The 16,081-nt window shown below is 43.2% G+C and overlaps 1 protein-coding gene across 3 annotated transcripts; it reads left to right on the plus strand.

Moving 5' to 3' along the window:
* The first annotated feature begins 7,683 nt into the window (after positions 1–7,683).
* LOC106603068 (serine/arginine repetitive matrix protein 1) lies at positions 7,684–16,029 on the plus strand. 3 transcript variants are annotated; one of them, XM_014196223.2, is made up of 9 exons: positions 7,684–7,914; positions 8,890–8,951; positions 10,294–11,016; positions 11,317–11,928; positions 14,041–14,171; positions 14,329–14,434; positions 14,672–14,738; positions 14,966–15,067; positions 15,269–16,029. In XM_014196223.2, exons 2-9 carry the CDS (start codon positions 8,902–8,904, stop codon positions 15,404–15,406), a joined length of 1,929 nt encoding a protein of 642 aa, XP_014051698.2. In that variant the 5' UTR covers positions 7,684–7,914; positions 8,890–8,901; the 3' UTR covers positions 15,407–16,029. The 3 variants fall into 3 exon arrangements, with proteins under 3 accessions (XP_014051698.2, XP_014051699.2, XP_014051700.2); XM_014196224.2 differs by having other exon boundaries at positions 10,294–10,986; XM_014196225.2 differs by lacking the exon at positions 8,890–8,951 and having other exon boundaries at positions 7,744–7,914.
* The last annotated feature ends 52 nt before the right edge of the window (positions 16,030–16,081 follow it).

The raw sequence follows: 16,081 nt of genomic DNA on the forward strand, positions 1-16,081 counted from the left end.
CCTGGGTGCCTTTCAGGTTTAACTGATAAAATGTCCAATTGTAATCATATGGCAGGGAAGTCACCAAGTTCACTCAAATGATCGATGTTCAGCGGTCATTTAACACTTCAAACAAATGCCCAATACTATTGCCACACTGCGGAAAGCCCAAACTTCCGAACTTGACCTTTGTCGAGCCATGACTTGCAGTGTCTTCGTGAGACGCAAAGTAGGTGAACGGATGATCTCTGCATGTATGGTTCCCACTGTGAAGAATGGAGGAGGGGGTGTAATGGTGTGGTGTTGTTTTTCTGGTGACACTGTCTGTGATTAATTTAGAATTCAAGGCACACTTAATCAGCATGGCTACCACAACATTCAGCAAACCATCTGGTTTGCGCTTAGTGGGACTATCATTTGTTTTTCAACAGGACAATGACCCAACACACTTCCAGGCTGTGTAAGGGCTATTTGACCAAGATGGAGAGTGATGGAGTGCTACATCAGATGACCTGGCCTCCACAATCACCCGATCTCAACCCAATTGAGATGGTTTGGGATGAGTTGGACCGCAGAGTGAAGGAAAAGCAGGCAACAAGTGCTCAGCATATGTGGGAAGTCCTTCAAGCCTGTTAGAAAAGCATTCCAGGTTAAGCTGGTTGAGAGATTGCCAAGACTGTGCAAAGCTGTCATCACGGCAAAGGGTGGCTACTTTGAAGAATCTAAAAAATCTATTTTGATTTGTTTAACACTTTTTTGGGTTACTACATGATTCAATATGTGTTATTTTATAGTTTTGATATCTTGACTATTATTCTACAATGTAGAAAATAGTAAAAATACTGAAAAACCCTTGAAAGAGAAGGTGTATCCAATCTTTTGACTGGTACTGTACATATATTATCTGTGTGTGTGTGTGTGTGTGTGTGTGTGTGTGTGTGTGTGTGTGTGTGTGTGTGTGTGTGTGTGTGTGTGTGTGTGTGTTTTGTGTGTGTGTATCTATATATACAGTTGAAGTCGGAAGTTTACATACACTTAGGTTGGAGTCATTAAAACTCATTTTTCAACCACTCCACAAATGTCTTGTTAACAAACTATAGTTTTGGCAAGTAGGTTAGGACATCTACTTTGTGCATGACACAAGTCATTTTTCCAGCAATTGTTTACAGACAGATTATTTCACTTATAATTCACTGTATCACAATTCCAGTGGGTCAGAAGTTAACATACACTAAGTTGACTGTGCATTTCAACAGCTTGGAAAATTCCAGAAAATTATGTCATGGCTTTAGAAGCTTCTGATAGGCTAATTGACATCATTTGAGTCAATTGGATTTGTACCTGTGGATGTATTTCAAGGCCTACCTTCATACTCAGTGCCTCTTTGCTTGACATCATGGGAAAATCAAAAGAAATAAGCCAAGACTCAGGAAAAAAAATGGTAGACCTCCACAAGTCTGGTTCATCCTTGGGAGCAATTTCCAAACGCTTGAAGGTACCACGTTCATCTGTACAAAGAATAGTACGCAAGTATAAGCACCAAGGGAACACGCAGCCGTCATACCGCTCAGGAAGGAGACGCATTCTGTCTCCTAGAAATTAACGTACTTTGGTGCAAAAAGTGCAAATCAATCCCAGAACAACAGCAAATGCTGGAGGAAACCGGTACAAAAGTATCTATATCCACAGTAAAATGAGTCCTGTATCAACATAACCTGAAAGGCCGCTCAGCAAAGAAGAAGCCACTGCTCCAAAACCGCCATAAAAAAGCCAGACTACGGTTTGCAACTGCACATGGGGACAAAGATCGCACTTTTTTGAGAAATGTCCTCAGGTTTGATGACACAAAAATAGAACTGTTTGGCCATAATGACCATTGTTATGCTTGGAGGAAAAAGGGGGAAGCTTGCAACCCGAAGAACACCATCCCAACCGTGAAGCACGGGGGTGGCAGCATCATGTTGTGGGGGTGCTTTGCTGCAGGAGGGACTGGTGCACTTCACAAAATAGATGGCATCATGAGGGAAGAAAATGATGTGGATATATTGAAGCAACTTCTCAAGACATCTGTCAGGAAGTTAAAGCTTGGTCGCAAATGGGTCTTCCAATTGGACAATGACCCCAAGCATACTTCCAAAGTTGTGGCAAAATGGCTTAAGGACAACAAAGTCAAGGTATTGGAGTGGCCATCACAAAGACCTGACCTCAATCCTATAGAAAATTTGTGGGCAGAACTGAAAAAGCGTGTGTGAGCAAGGCCTACAAACCTGACTCAGTTACACCAGCTCTGTCAGGAGGAATGGGCCAAAATTCACCCAACTTATTGTGGGAAGCTTGTGGAAGGCTACCCGAAATGATTGACTAAGTTAAACAATTTAAAGGCAATGCTACCAAATACTAATTGAGTGTATGTAAACTTCTGACCCACTGGGAATGTGATGAAAGAAATAAAATCAGAAATAAATCCTTTCTCTCTACTATTATTCTGATACTTCACATTCTTAAAATAAAGTGGTGATCCTAACTGACCTAAAACAGGGTATTGTTACTAGGATTAAATATCAGGAATTGTGAAAAACTGAGTTTAAATGTATTTGGCTAAGGTGTATGTTAACTTCCGACTTCAATTGTGTGTGTATATGTATATATATATATATATATATATACTGCTCCAAAAAAAAGGGGAACACTTAAACAACACAATGTAACCAAGTCAATCACACTTATGTGAAATCAAACTGTCCACTTAGGAAGCAACACTGATTGACAATAAATTTCACATGCTGTTGTGCAAATGGAATAGACAACAGGTGGAAATTATAGGCAATAAGCAATACACCCCCAATAAAGGAGTGGTTCTGCAGGTGGAGACCACAGACCACTTCTCAGTTCCTATGCTTCCTGGCTGATGTTTTGGTCACTTTTGAATACTGTCGGTGCTTTCACTCTAGTGGTAGCATGAGACGGAGTCTACAACCCACACAAGTGGCTCAGGTAGTGCAGCTCAGACTCCACTGCTGCTAACCACTTCAAAGTGCACAGAAATGATTAATGGTGTTCTAGCACCATACCTTCTGAAAAAGTTGGTCTCAGATGTGGGTGACCAGCGTTTCAGCCTCCTCCTCGATGAGTCCACGAATGTAAGTGCTTCTAAGTACCTGGGGGTTGTGATAAGGTACTTTAGTGACACCAAGCAGGCAATTGTATCAACATTTCTGGGGCTTGTTGAGTTGGAGGGAGGAGATGCCAAATCTATAGCCCATGTTGTTGTGGCTTTTCTCGAGAAGTGTTGTCTTAAAAAAGAGAAACTCCTGGGGATGGGGACTGACAATGCCTCTGTTATGACGGAGATCAACAATGGGGTCCATAAAGTGCTGAAGGAGGAGTATGGCCTCACATATCTGGTTCTTATTCGCTGTGTGTGCCACTCTCTGCAGCTTGCTGTAAGTCATGCTTCCAATGAAACCATCCCCCGTAGTGTGGAGTACTTGGTACGAGAGACTTATAACTGGTTTTCAGTGTCTCCAAAGCGCAGGGAGGCCTACAAGGCCATATGTGAGACCATCAACTGTGGGGAGAAACCTTTACAGATAACCAAGGTGTGTGCCACACGTTGGCTCTCCATTGAACCTGCGGTTTCACGCATTTTGGACCAGTGGGAGGAGCTTAGGCTGCATTTCGCAGTCACCAAGTCCAGTGAACACTGCTACATGGCTGAGGTTTTATACTCCATGTACAGTGATCCTCAAAACATATTGAATCTGACTTTTTTGACGTCAGTGCTGGGTGAGGTACAGTTGGCCGTCAAGGCTTTTGAGGGAGAGCAAGTAGATCCTCTTAAGCTACTTGACAGTTTGGTTAGCCTGATCAAGTCTGTGAGCAGCAGGGAGCTGAATCCACTGGCAAATGTTGATGTACTCAAAGGGCCAATAGATGGATACATCAGTGCCAAACCGTACCTTCGTTACCCTTTTGAGTCAAAGGCAGCTGAGCTTCACCTTGCACCTGAGGATGAAAACAATGTCCGAAAGCGGTGTGTAGCCTTCACCATCTCCCTCACTAATGAGTTGAGGGTAAGACTGCCGGACAACATTGAAGCATTGCAGTACATGTCAGTTTTCAATGTGGAGGAAACTCTAAAGCACAATAAGAGCCCTGGAGAAATCGAAAAAATACTGCGGAGATAGACAAGATTGTCCAGCAACGGCGTGCCATCCATCTTAGTAAATGGTATGAGAAAAAAACACACTGGGCTTCTGGAGTGAGATTTGGAAGTTCAGGGATGCAGCTAATATCAACCCGTTTCAAGAACTTGCCATGGCTGCTGTGCCTGTGTTGTCCTTGCCACACTCGAATGCTGAAGTCGAGAGAGTATTCAGCCAGATGAGTGTGGTAAAAAGCAAACTTAGAAATGGGATGTCCTTGCAGACCCTTAACTCCATCCTGTACATTCGATATGGACTGAAGCTGTCTGGTGAGGCTTGCTATGAGCACCAGCTGGCTGATAATGTTTTGCAGCTTTTTGGCACATCAGCTGCTTACTCATTTAAGTCAGCTCCCTCAGTTGCTGAACCTGCCATAGAGAGCCTTGACCAAAATGACGATGACACACTCTTTCTGTGAGCCAGCACAGCCTGTGTGTGTGTGGAGGGGGTCTGGGGAAAAAAAAAACAATTAACCCGAATTAGGTCCAGACTAGTTACCATAATTTTCTCACATTGCCATTGAGTTTTTTTCTATTGTCTCTTTTTGGTCCATTTAGATTGTTAAGGTAGATTGTATCAAAAAAAAAATTTATGTTATGGTTAAAAATGTTAATGTTTTACTGTGACTTGTTGTTGGCTCCTAAGTGGACCATAAGGTTAAAAACCAAACCAAATTAAGAAAACTAAACTAAAAAACAAAAAAATATATATATTTTTAAAACTAAGTAACTCCGCCAGAGTGTCTCTTTTGGGTCACTTTTGCTGGTCCCAAGCCCAGATAAAGGAGGAGGGTTGGAATTGTGACATTAAAAAAAACAAGAATCGACAGAAGAAAGTTCATTTGTAGTTCTAAACATATTTAGGGTGTTTTTTACTCACTTTTTGTCTCTCCCACGACGTTATTCCTCTCTACTACAGCGTCCATCACAATTACATGCACATGGCCAATTATGCAAATTAGGTGATGACGTCATTTAGCGACTTCTAGCGACTTTTATGACAGCCAATAGCTACTTTCCTTACTGAGGAGTTGGCAACACTGACCCTTTCCATAGAGTGGTAATAGTTTCTAGGTCAAACTGTTCAGACGTTTTTGTGGGAGGACAGATTTTCGGGATGTCTGATGGCCTGACAAACACCACTCTACTGTAGCTCTGACACCTTTCAACGCAGATGCGGAAGTGTGGTGGATTGAGAAGCATCCAATGCAAGAAATTGGAAAATTGTAGTTTTTTTGATGCAGATGTTTTGTTATGTAACTTAGATTGATGCACTGGTGCGTCCAGCGAGGTTTAAAAACATCTGATAGAAACCTGAAGATGAAATGTCCAAAACAATACTAAATGCTAATGTCTTAAAGAAACATTCCTGGATCTTAAACGTCCCCACCATTAAAAATACACTTTTTCGAGCTGAAAGAAGATGGCCAGAGCTTACCCATAATGTTGCATAACGATTTAAGTCAATAAGTCATTGTTTTAGTCAAAGTATGATATATTTAGGCTTTAAGTGACAAATCTGAACTGGCCACTTCGTGCAAATCCATGTGAATGCGGTGTCTTTTCCTATGATATGACATACACATTTTTTTCAGCCTACGTTTCATTTAAGGGTTGGGATTTATTTGAAAGTTACCACTCTCCAGCATAGCATTGCAGCTATTTCTGACTAATATACAAAGTTATTCCTCTTCATGATGATGAGCCAAACCCAAATTAATTTTTGTATTTTTTTTTTACCCCTTTTTCTCCCCAATTGGTAGTTCCAGTCTTGTTCCATCGCTGCAACAGACTCGGGAGAGACGAAGGTCGTGAGCCATGCATCATCCAAAACACGACCCTACCAAGCTGCCCTGCTTCTTGACACACTGCTCGCTTAATCCAGAAGCCAGCCACACAAATGTCTCGGAGGAAATGCCGTCCAGCTGGCGACTGAAGTCAGCTTGCAAGCGCCCGGCCCACCACAAGGAGTCACTAGAGTGAGATGGGACAAGGAAATCTCGGCTGGTCAAACCCTCCCCTAACCCGGACGACGCTGAGCCAATTGTGCGCCACCTTATGGGTCAGCTGTGACACAGCCTGGGATCGAACCCAGGTCTGTAGTGATGCCTCAAGCACTGTAATGTGATGCCTTAGACTGCTGCGCCACTCGGGAAGCCACATCCACTTTCCTTACCAGAAAATTATCATAATCTATTGGATAATTTGTCAATTTTCACACATACTTTTAACTAGTCTGTAAAAAAATATATAATAATTACAATTTAAATAAATAATTGTATCAGTTTCAGAATAAGGCTGTAACGAAACAAGGTGGAAAAATACAAGGGGTCTGAATTCTTTCCGAATGCACTGTATATTGGATCCTTGGACCTTAATGAGTATTGGCAGGCCCCTTAAGAGTGCATCTTGGGCTACAGCCGAGGCATTGCAAGAAATCCTGTTAAAGTATGTTCTTCCCTCACAGGCCCCTGAGCCTGTGTAGGGATGTTACTTGAATTGGAATATGATTGAAGGAATGCGATGTTATTTCTGTTTGTGTGCGTGTATTTTTTTCTTTTGTATGTTGTCAGTTTTTCCCAGTTTCCTACAATGAGAGTGGTAGAGTAAGATGAGTACAAGGTGAGGGATCCTTGTACCCAGCAAGAGAGTGATGGGAAGAATATGTGCTTAAGTAAGGTAGGCTTTTTAGCATTTATAGCCATGGTTGTTAATTGTACTGCAGAAATTAATCGAAAGTCACAGAAAATAGAGCTTGTAGTGGCAGCGCTAGAGAAGTACTTGGGGTTGAGAGGATTTACTGCAGAGCAGCTGCAGGGGGTGTTGAATTGGTGGTGGGTTTTTAGAGAGGGCTAATAGGTGGTAGGGTAATTTTCCTTAACTCCAATTTTGGATTGTTGTATCTAATAATATAATGTGAATGGCTTCACACACCAGTACAGTAGGTGGTGGTGTATGCACCTAAAAGTTGGATGCGATCCCCCAACCAAATCCCGAAAAGAAGAAGGTGGCGGCACGGGACCGCCATAATACCATAGAAGAAGACGGTTCTGAGCGACAGCTCAAGTGTTTGCAGCAACACACCCTCCCCATATATAGAACAATGAGACAATGAGACAGATATTTCACTGGATGTTTAAATGTGAAGCATCCGCTTGGTGTTTCCACTCACTACTCTGTTCATAATATTCTAGTTTTGGGAACAGAAAACTGTATTGAGATCAAATGTTTCAGCAATGAGAACATTTGCAGAATCTCGTTCCATCTTCTTGTACTGCCCGCCTGTGGGCTTCCTCTCACTACCATATACCATAGATGGAACGAGATTCTGCAAATGTTCTCATTGCTGAAACATTTGATCTCAATACAGTTTTCTGTTCCCAAAACTAAAATATTATGAACCGAGTGGACTAAGGTTTGTAGATTTTACCCCTTGTAAAAGTTGTTTAAAATCGCGTTGTTTGGAGTTATTGCACACGCGCACTTCACAAAGTAGGCGTTCCTTAACGGAAATATGCCGATGACGCTAGAACGCGCCAATCGGATCTCACTAGTTGCTTGTTCTGCCCACTTTGGGTCATTTGTTCCCTTTGAAACGAAAGGCTGTGGTCTATATTTGGTCTATCTTTGGTTTAGAAAATCTTTGCCCTCCCTGTACCGGACAGATTCGACGGACCAGACTGCAGAACGAAGGCGATTGAAAGTAACGTTATTTGAACACAAACTGAAAGGTAAGTTATTGCTATTATTATTATTATTTTTTTTTATTGTAATGTCCCATTTAAAAACAACTCGTATGTGGATGTATCCAAGAATAGGTCAACTTTCTAAGCGGCATAGCTAACGTTAACACAAAATTTGGGAGCATAACGTGTTAGCTAGCCTACAATAGCTACACCATTACGTTAGACTAGCCAGTTTAGTGTACAAATAACCAAATAATTTCAACTGCACCGTGTTGGTTATTTAGCTAGATGTTAACTAACAAGCTTGATCGACTTGTTTGGCGGGACTTGTCTATCTATATCGTTTAAAAGATTGCTAGGTAACCCGTTAGTGTATCTGGCCAATGCTAACAAGCGAACAACTTGTTAGCTAGCTAGTCGAGGTTGTTTGGCACGCTGCGTTTAGTCAACGTTATCCCACATTTACCCACAGTTAGGCTGCACTGCTAACAACTAACTACTTTTTATAGTAACTATTAGTCGCATTGTTCTGACAAACCCATTAATCTACCAACTACTTCAAGCAACATGTTTGCCTTTTTAAAATGGCTGCATAGGTCGATATGCTTTAGCTTGTTAATTTAGCGAGCTACTTATTTCTTCGATGGTGTAGTTTGTAGCAAAGACAGTATGACGTTAGGCACAAACTGCTTCTCCAATAAAAGTCTCCGGTCACGCTTGTAGGTGTCATGGCGACGTTGGCTGGCTAAACGCAGAAATACGTAATTTGGTCTAACAGAGGTCTCACGCCGAACTGAGCATGTGCAGGCCGTCAAAATGAAACCCTGGTCTTCTTCGCAAGGGTTCCTGGAAGTCTTGCCATGTTACGTCTCTGGGGTTCAAAACTTTGTGTTGGTAGTAACTAAATCTGCAAATTGGTTAACGTTAGCTACCTGTGGTTTCGCCAAGTCCGCTAGCTAGGCTTTATTATTTAAAACTCGCTGTCATTTCTGTCAATTCAAGTACGTTTCTTTTCTACAGATTATTCGGTGTATGCCAAAGATGGTCAGACATCACTCCGGACCCCCTCGGTTGAAGCCCAGGTATTTGCAGAATATTAGTTATAATGCAACAAACAAGGTTTAGTCTAATAGTAAACTAACATATTTGGTTTTAACACGTACCAACAACAATCGGGTGTGATCATCCCTGCAGCTTATGCTGAAACCGGTATAATTAGAACACTTATTTAGATTTTTTTTATTTAACCTTTATTTATCTGAGCAAGTCAGTTAAGAACATATTCTTATTTTCAATGACGGCCTAGGAACAGTGGGTTAACTGCCTTGCTCAGGGGCAGAACAACATATTTTTACCTTGTCAGCTCAGGGATTCGATCTTGCAACCTTTCGGTTACAAGTCCAACGCTCTAACCACTAGGCTACCTGCCCCCCCAATACAATATAATTGAGTAAAACACTTTCTAAAAATTACTTTCTAAAAATCGAAAGTTATCCGAAGTAGTTTGTGCGAGCCACCATAGTTTTTCTTTTCACATCAACCAAAGATAATTGGAGGAGTTAGGTCTGTTTATAGTATGCATGTTGAAGTGGGTGTGTCATCTACAATCATTCACATCTGGAGGTTTACCCGAAAGATGGGTGAACCATTCCTTCACCGCATTATGTCTTTGGTCTGACACCCAGAATGCATTGTATTGTATAATGTCAACAAACATGGCGCCACACATAGCTGGCAAATAGCTTAGTATTAGCTCATTATAATCAGTACAACCTTTTAAAAGTATTTTGCACACCTCGTAGTTGTCCATTACAATCTATGCAATAATCGGAATGTACTTAAAAACGTGAGAAACTGTAAATGCATTATGCACCAAACATGCATACAGTAGAAACGACAAGATATACAGAAAATAAGGAACTTGCTAATGTCAAGTTTATTATTTGTATGGAAAACAAGGCAATGCGAGGGTCAGCCAGAAAATGTTAAAATTTGTACTTGATCTGCGCAAACATATTGAAGTGCGTGGGCTCTCCTCGGCGAGAAGTTTGTCTGGCTCGAAAAATCTTCAAATGTTAATTGTCTGCAGCGCTGAAATGGGCTACTTCTATGTGAATCAATGAGGTGGGATCACACCCCAATTCAAACAAAAAAAATACAACTTGTTCGAAAATATTTTGAAATTGGCGCGTTGAAACAGCCTGTAGATAATTTGCAGGCAGTGCGTGATAACTGTCCTGTTGCATAATAATCACATTTTGGAACACTGAGTGCATTCTGACATCGCGTGCATAAAACAACTCACGCTGGGGCGGCTGTTGTATGAGAAGGTTAAGTAACACCATTTTAAGTGTAGACATGGCTAATGATAAAAGAACATGACTTGTGTGAATGGCTTCTTAAGACTGTTTTGTTATTCAACAGGTCCTACTCGGATAGCTACAACAACATGCCACACGAAGAGCATTACAGCTCTCATCTCAGGAGTCAGAGAGGATTCCGGGGCCACCCAGGAAATGCCCCTCCAAGCTGGAGAGATTCCAGAGGCAGAGGACACGCTCACTTTGCCAAAAGTCCCACACTGATGGGAGAACGGCGGGAGCGACAATTCAATCAGGGGAGGTCCCAAAACCAGGATTCCTTCAACACATGCCCCTCTCAATCGGAGCCCCATTATGGCCACAGGAGGGCACCTCCTTCCAGGCCTAACCGTCCTCCCCAAGCCCAGCATAGGTCCTCCCCACACAGTCCTGCACAATGGCACCAGGGCCAGAGGGGAGCACCTATCCATGGACAACACCCAGGTCACAGATCACCCTCACCACACCATTACCATAGCCAACCCCCTGACAGGAGGCTGCCACCCTCACCATCCCCCCACAGTTCCTTCATGGGCCCCCACAAGCACCCAGGTCCTTCCCATGAAGAGGATAGGAGCTGGGGTGCCCGGCCGCACCATAGCCCCGGGAAGAGGTTGTTTGAGCACCCAGTTCGTGGGCGGAAGCGCTGGAATGGGCCAGGGCCCTTTCCCCACCCACACAATAGTGAACGTGGACCTTCTGGCACCACCCAGAAAAAGCCACGGGAGTTTCATGGCAGAGGCCCATATCCAGAGAGGTACAGGAGTGAAGAGGCAGTATGGGCTGGGTAAAATAAATGGAGAGAAAGTGTAAACTCACGTAGTCCTCTACACCACAGAGGTCAAAATGATCGTTCAGTGTTACAGTGATAATAAACTGTAAAATGTGGTGATCTGGTGTTAATGCGCTGGTCGCCTGCCACTGGAAAGAGTTTGTATATGCTCACTGAAGGTTTTACGCCTACCTGTATCATGGCATTAAAGTGAAGGGGTACCATAAAGAAACGCTAAACCTCCGTTTCCTGCTTCACCCGATAATGGAGCTTCCAATGTAATCATTTGTTGTATTGTTTGTGATGGCTGTGCAGGTGGTCTGCTGAGCGAGATCCCAGGCAACAGCATGGAGTGGTGGGAAGGGAGAGGGAGGGCAGCGGACGCCACAGCCCTGAGTGGGCACAGGAAGGCAGCTTTCACCACCCTCCCCACAGATCCCCCGCATGGAAAGGCATTTCATCTTCTTTCTACCAGAACAACCCGCAGGAAAGACCAAGTGGTCCACCACACAAGCGGAAGTTCCAGGAGTGCGGACCAGGCCTTGGTCTGGAGCATGGTCATCCAAAGTGCCCTCGAAGAGAGATCCCACAATACTTCTCTAGGGGATTTGGCGGCCGTCCCTTGTCTCTCATGGACAAGAGTCGCTTGATGAAGGGGCGTACAATTAGAGCGGAGTCGGTGATGCAGCTCAAAGCACCTCCAATTCGACCCAGAGGAGCAGATATCAAGAACCAGGAAGAGGAAGGTCCGCATGCGTCCAGAGCATATGCACGATCCAAGTTCGCTGTTCGGCAGGAGCGTTTCCAAGCAAAGGCTGTGCCACTGAGGAAGAGGCCCATACCTTATCAGTCACCTGCCAAGTCTTCCAGGAACTCTGAGTCACACAAGGAACATGTGGACTCTCAGCGCGCCTTGAGCACACACAGGTACGGTATCTTCCTTCTCACTCTGGGAGCTGGGGCGTGATAATATTTGGAGGAAATGGAGTTACGGCGATGTCCTGAATCCGTTACGTTTTGAAATCAAATGTCCAAAGTCCTCTGGGGTTGCACTTTCAAGTGTGCTGGCAGTGAACAGAATAATTCACAAGTGGTTTTTCAATTATTTTTTTCTTCTGGGTGCCAGTCATTCAAAGTTGAATTAATATCAGCCTGTTCATTAATATCAGATGTGATTGAAAGATGCTAGAAAAGCCATATCCATATGTGTTGATGGGTGGCCTGTTCCTCTGTGATGCTATTGGGGTCAGAAGCTAGAGTGGTGCTGTTCCCCTCTGATCAAGTGGAAGAGTTGAAGAAACTTACTCACGCAGCAAGCGCCCCCCAGACAGAACAGAAGTTCAGAAGAGTTCATCTGTGAAGAGGACTACGGAGGACAAGACCATACCCTTAAATCCGCTGAAATGCCACAGTCATTGCACACCAACATGACTCGTAGGAAATTAGAAGCTTTTCTTTTCCTGGATGAGCAGTGACCTATGTAGGAGGAGACTCTGAAACGGACAGCTGTCATACTAATTCGGGTAACACGATCTGCCAGTTGACAAAGGGATATTTGGCCCGCAGGAAGTCAGTTTGAGCAATAACATTCAAATGGCATTGGAATATGCAGCAGCTTCCTTGAAGATGCCATCCAGAGGACTTTTGGGGATAGTACACAGCCACTGACAACATGCGGCAGAAGCTCTGAGGCTGTACAGCGTCAAGAGGAGAGGACACTACCACTGAGGAATCTCCATATCAATATTTACTCAATGGTCTAAAGATGAGGTCAACGTGTGCTGCTGTTCCTGAACTTTTGGCTGCTATTATGCTCTGGTAATACATAGATGCATACAATACTACTTGTATTTCTTAGACAGAATGCAGCCATGCAGTTGACTCACTATTTGAAAAAGTGATTTAGAATCATTACTCATGAAATGTACAATAGACCTACGAGAAACAAATGAAGCGATAATGGACCACACCTCTGTACATTAACATCACACGGGACCATATCTGGCTAAGCCAGTGAACAGTGGACTTTTTCTGCATGCAAGAATACATCAAATCTGCATCTATGCGGAACATATGCAGTGGGGAACTGTTTTGTAAACTACACCCACTCATCACAGCAATTTTGCATTACAAGTACAATTGGACGTCTACACGTAAACAATGGAATCCATTCCTACAAAGTGCAAGCTCCTTCACACCGTGCTCTGCAGTTTGCTCGCTTATTGAAGTGTACTGCTGAATTCTGACCGAAGACGGACGATCTCGAGTTGACTTGATCACACTACTTGTACCAGACAGGAGACCAAGATCACAATAACATACCCTTTTGAAATTGAATGTCCAATGAATGCAGGAGAGTTGCGATTTGGAAAGTGAGACTGAACTTAACGAAGAGAAGTATGGATCAACTGAAGATCACCGATCTTAGACGACTGGCTCATTTCGCTGAACTAATTAGATACTTTAATCTCCCGTTCCCCGTCATTATTTTAATAGTAATCAACTGGAGAGGATTGACAGCCTTTGAGCTTAACTTCAAGTAAAAATGTGGACCGCAAGAGACCAGGTCATCAAAGCGATCAGCATCACTTGTCCATTTCATACACGTCAGTTTTCACACAGTGAAGGGTTCATTGAAAAACAGCGTTAGGAAACCATGGACATTACATGCTCTTTGTAAGTACCCGAGTGACGATCAGCTTTTATGACCATTATTCCACTCTCAGTGATTTATAAATGAATCTTTAGCCGCCTGCCCTTTAACTCCCTTCATCCGCCATGTAACTTCCTTTCATTCCATGTCTCCCAATATCTGTTCTATTCTAGCATATTACATTTTTTGTTCTACAGAATGACACCATTTCAACTTTTCAGGGCATTACTTAGACTGACGGAATTTTCCCTTACGGGGCAACATCTAACGATGAGGCTACTAGTAGTAATCTTCTGCTTGACTGCCTACCAAACCTGGCCTCTCAGGCTGTACTGAATAGGATGCTCATCTCTTGTCATCCTCTACCTCGGCTGGTCTCTCTCCAGCTCTTCCTCTATAGACCGACGGTTGGCTCGTGACCTAGTCGTCGTGTCCCAGTGGCAAGCACCTGGGACAAACTCCAGCTCAAAGGACAGCCCCCCAAGGGATAGAAGTAGACCACCACAGAACAAAACAGGTAAGTGAACTGTGACATTTTGTTTAGTCATGTCTGTCGGCTAACAGTTTGGTTGATGCCCCTCGACAGGAATGTGACGTCTCTTGGCGAATTAAGATAATTCATGAATCGTTGTGAGAATGCGACTTCTCTTACTCACTCTCGCCTGACTTTTCAGAGCCCTATTACAATTCTGATGAACAACTTACGCTGAATGAACGCTTCTCTAAAATTCAGGACTCCAGTCCTTCCCCTTCTCCAAGAGACTGGAGATATGCAGAAAGGTAACCCGCCAATTCAGATATAAGAAACTGGATGAGGATTATTGTAAGAGTTGATATAAAGTGAATATTGTTATGAATGGAACATAACTGGAACCATTTTGTTGTTGTAAAATCTGTGGTTATGGGTTACATGGTATGACACAAAACACAATGGTTGTGGCTTCACACAGCAATAACTGTGGTTTCAGTCAGGGTTATTTAGCCAGATAATTCACTTTGTCTTATTTCACACTTTAGGCAAACGGACATTCCACAGGAGAAACACACACCTGAAAGACCCTTCAGGAATCCAAGACCACCGCAGGTGAGGAGCACTGCCTGGTTTTCACTGGGCTCTTAAAAACTGAATGTTCATAGCTTTAGTGTTGGAGTGCTAACATGCTTATTACTGTAATGAGCGTAAACTGTCAAGGGACGCCAATACCTTGAATGTTGCCTCCCATAATTTTGGAAACCTCAGTGAGCAATTCCATTTCTTGATCAACTCCATTGCACCATATATGCACATGCTTTACTCTTTATGTCCCACAGAGACCCAGCTTCTGTCCCAGCAGCCCAAATCATAAACCAGGTCCTCCTCCCCAGAGAAAGCCAGGCCCTGAACTGCCCGGTCCCTTTAGGAAGCCACACATGGTATGAAGCTTTATTTTTTTTTATTTAACAGCTCTTATAACTTATGGCCAGTATGACTTCTCTTAGCCCACTGACTGTGTTGTGGGCCTACTTGGCCTTTTGAAAATATCGGTAGTGGTGTCAGGTGGATTAAGCTGTATGTCACTTGAAGACTGCATTTCCGACTAGTCTGGCTGAAATCATTTCTTCCTCCTTTTATAGGGAGGCTTTGTGCCACGTCCCTTCTCTCAGAGGCCAGTGTTCAGGAAGAGCCAGAGCATCCTGTCAAAATACCGCAACATGCCGACGATGCGTCAACGTGTACCTCCCAACAGAGGGTCGTATTACCGCCGCTGGTGATCAAACTAGAGGGACTGACTGCACAGATCGGGGTTACGTGCCCTGGCCTTGTGCTTTGGGCTGCCTCTTTGTCTTGGAGAGATTGTCCCCAGATGGAACTGTCCCTGTGCCCATCAGAAAAACCAGACATAAAATGTTTATTTTTATTACGCTGTGTTTTAAATATAGAGAATAGGCCGTCTGTTTCTATTCTTCCGGACTAGTTTTTATGGACATGGTTTTGTGATTTCACAACTGTGTTACAGCTCTCATAATATGTAAATGAGACTTTTCTTTTTATATTTTCCAGCACCACTTTTTCCCCGATGCTTAGATTCTTTTGTATGCTTTTATTGTAAAGTGGCCTTTTAAAGACTATTCCACAGGGGCTGTTGAATATGATGCTTTGTCAAAAGTGTGTGGTCAAGTTTTTATGATTCTCAACCTGTAAAAACTACTGATGCCCCCTGCATGTCCTGCTCATTTGTTTTAAGGTATTTCAAATAATTGGCTGGACGTGCCTTGTGTGGAGTTTTCTCTTCTGCCGAAGGAGGCCCCGTAGGACATTTTTGGGATGTACCTTCCATGGGACTGGGGTGATCTAGTTAGCATTTCACATTGATTAAAATTCCTTTTGAACTGAAGTGACCCAATTCATAGTATTGAGGTTCATGTGAAAGACAGAGGCTTGCTCAA

The sequence above is a fragment of the Salmo salar genome, chromosome ssa04 (genome assembly GCF_905237065.1).
Source record: "Salmo salar chromosome ssa04, Ssal_v3.1, whole genome shotgun sequence".
Taxonomy (NCBI): Eukaryota; Metazoa; Chordata; class Actinopteri; order Salmoniformes; family Salmonidae; genus Salmo; species Salmo salar.